Here is a 2,340-nt window from a genome sequence, read left to right as displayed (position 1 = left end):
CTTGTTCAATAAGTATTCTAATCGTGTTAATTTGGTCGATGCACGAGTGCCCAGGGCGAAAACCTGCTTGAGTTTTATGAATAAGCTCGTTTAATGTTACGGCGATTCTTTCTAATATTATTTTGTTGAAAATTTGGAAAACTGCTGGTATTAAAGAAATTCCCCTCCAGTTGCTGCATTTCTTTCTATCGCCTTTTTTCGGCAGTTTGACGATGATAGACTCCTTCCATTCGAGAGGGAATGACTCTAGTTCCCAGATTTTCTCAAACAAGGGGAGCAAAAGTTTGGACACAGCATTGGGGTCTGCCTTAAAACACTCTATTGGTAAACAATTATTACCTGGTGCTTTACCACTTTTCATGCTAATGATTACACCTCTTATTTCGTTAACGCTAGGTGCCCTTGTATCTATTTGTCTGTTAGGATTTAGATGTCTTGGTATTGTGAGCTCGCCACTTTCGTTGTGTATGATATTTAGGGTTTTCTCAAAATGTCTTTTCCAAACTTCTGCCTGCTCGTTCTTAGCAAACACCAGCTGTCCGTTTTCATTTTCAATTGGAGCGCTGCTTTGGAAAGATATTCCACCTAGTTGTTTAGTTAACTTAAACAGCTCCTTCATGTCGCCCTTTTCTGATGCTGCTTGCGCTTTCATGCTTAGTTCAACGTAATAGTTTCTCTTGTCGCTTTTGACTGCTTTCTTGATCTGTCTACTGAGACTTCTGTACGTTATGTTGTATTCGGCTTTTTTAAACGGATCTGCCTCGCTTAACATTTTCGTTTTAACTCACCTTCTTTGAGCAATGAGCTCCCAAGAGTTTGCCGACAACCATTCCTTTTGCTCGTTTTTACGGTAGCCTAGTGTGTCCTTGCAGATCTCTTCGAGATTTGTTTTAATATGAAGCCACGTTTCCTCAATAGAAGCATCCTCCATCAAACTGACGTTGTTAATACGTTCGATCATTTCATTCTTTACCGCTCCAACATTAAGCTTTGTGGTATTATACGTGCGCCGTGTATGCTGCGGGTGTTCATACCTATGTTTAGGTATATTAAATTTCAGTTCGGCCACCACTAAATAGTGGTCACTGTCGATATCAGCGCTTCTTTTGTTTCTGACATCACATAGAACTTTACTCCATCGTTTTGAAATGCAGATATGATCAATTTGACTTTCGAAGTTGCCAGCGGGGGACTTCCAAGTGACCTTGTGACACGTTTTATGAGGAAATAGGGATCCTCTAATCCTGAGATCATAATTTATACAAAGTTCCAAAAACAGCTCCCCATTCTCGTCACATGTTTCAATGCCATGAGAACCTCTTACAGTTCGATACTCTGAGTTATTTCCGCATTGAAATCGCTCATAAGAATAATTACATCGGTTCTAGGAATTTCAGAGAGCGTTCTTTCTAGCGCACTGTAAAAAACTTCTTTTTGGTCAAGTGGACTATCTTCTGTTGGAGCATAGCATTGTACTAGAGACATATTGAATTTCTTTGCGCGAAAACGTACTACTATTATTCTTTCGGATATAGCTTTCCAGCATAAGATTGAGTGCTTAACATTTTTTCTTACGTAAACTGCAACGCCTCGGATGTGAGGGTCTTGTTCGTCGGGCATGCCGGAGTACATAAGTACACCTCCCTTTTGGTTTGTGAATTCACCTGTACCATTCCATCTGACTTCGCTAATGCCAATTACGTCTATTTTAAACCTATCGCATTCAGCGGCTAACGTAGCCATTTTTCCTGCTTGAAACAGAGTTCGCACGTTCCATTGTCCAAATCTTGTCCTTTTTACATTCCTTAAGTCGGTATCGTTTTGGTCAGGCCGGTTTCTATTTCTTGTGAATACTTGAATCTAATGTTTTCCAGCCGCCACGAGTGATTAACCCATAGCTGCCCAGATCGGTGGTAGGGCTGCTACCTTTCTTTAATTTCGTCAATCACCATTTGGCCTCCGATCCTGCCATGATGTGAATGTGCAGCTAGCATTTCCTCTAGACAGCAGATGGAAGAGTTCAGATATCCCGCCGAACACTCGGTCGCCAGAGCCTCATTAGTGAAAACAGGGAACACCGCGGGAAGGTTGAGGTTGACGTTAACTCAAGAGAGGCTATTTGAGACGCGTCTTGAGCCTTGTTCCCCTATATTGGTAATGGTAATGGTGTTTAAGGGTTTCGGGTTAGGCTAAAGCCTCTGCACTGCGACTAGTTTGACCTATTGTGCGCCCCTTTGTGTTTAGATATTTAGGAGCTCGAAGAATCGAACCAACTCCTTCAGAAGGAGTTTCCGAAGGTCTTCATCCTCTAGTTGGTATGCACCTAAAATTTTGTTTCTT

General features: G+C 41.6%; 1 protein-coding gene across 1 annotated transcript; it reads right to left on the bottom strand.

Moving 5' to 3' along the window:
• Positions 1 to 339: 339 nt before the first annotated feature.
• Positions 340 to 1,743, bottom strand: LOC119665244 (the record flags this gene model as incomplete). Its single annotated transcript, XM_038074528.1, has 3 exons — positions 1,325 to 1,743; positions 789 to 1,238; positions 340 to 719 (listed from the first exon to the last, which is right to left on the bottom strand). Coding segments are annotated over exons 1-3 (1,249 nt in total), but the record flags the coding sequence as incomplete, so codon positions are not given.
• Positions 1,744 to 2,340: the final 597 nt, after the last annotated feature.

The sequence above is a fragment of the Teleopsis dalmanni genome, unplaced genomic scaffold, assembly GCF_002237135.1.
Source record: "Teleopsis dalmanni isolate 2A unplaced genomic scaffold, ASM223713v2 unscaffolded_contig_4104, whole genome shotgun sequence".
NCBI classification, from domain to species: domain Eukaryota; kingdom Metazoa; phylum Arthropoda; class Insecta; order Diptera; family Diopsidae; genus Teleopsis; species Teleopsis dalmanni.
This window is presented reverse-complemented; position numbering and strand designations above follow the sequence as displayed.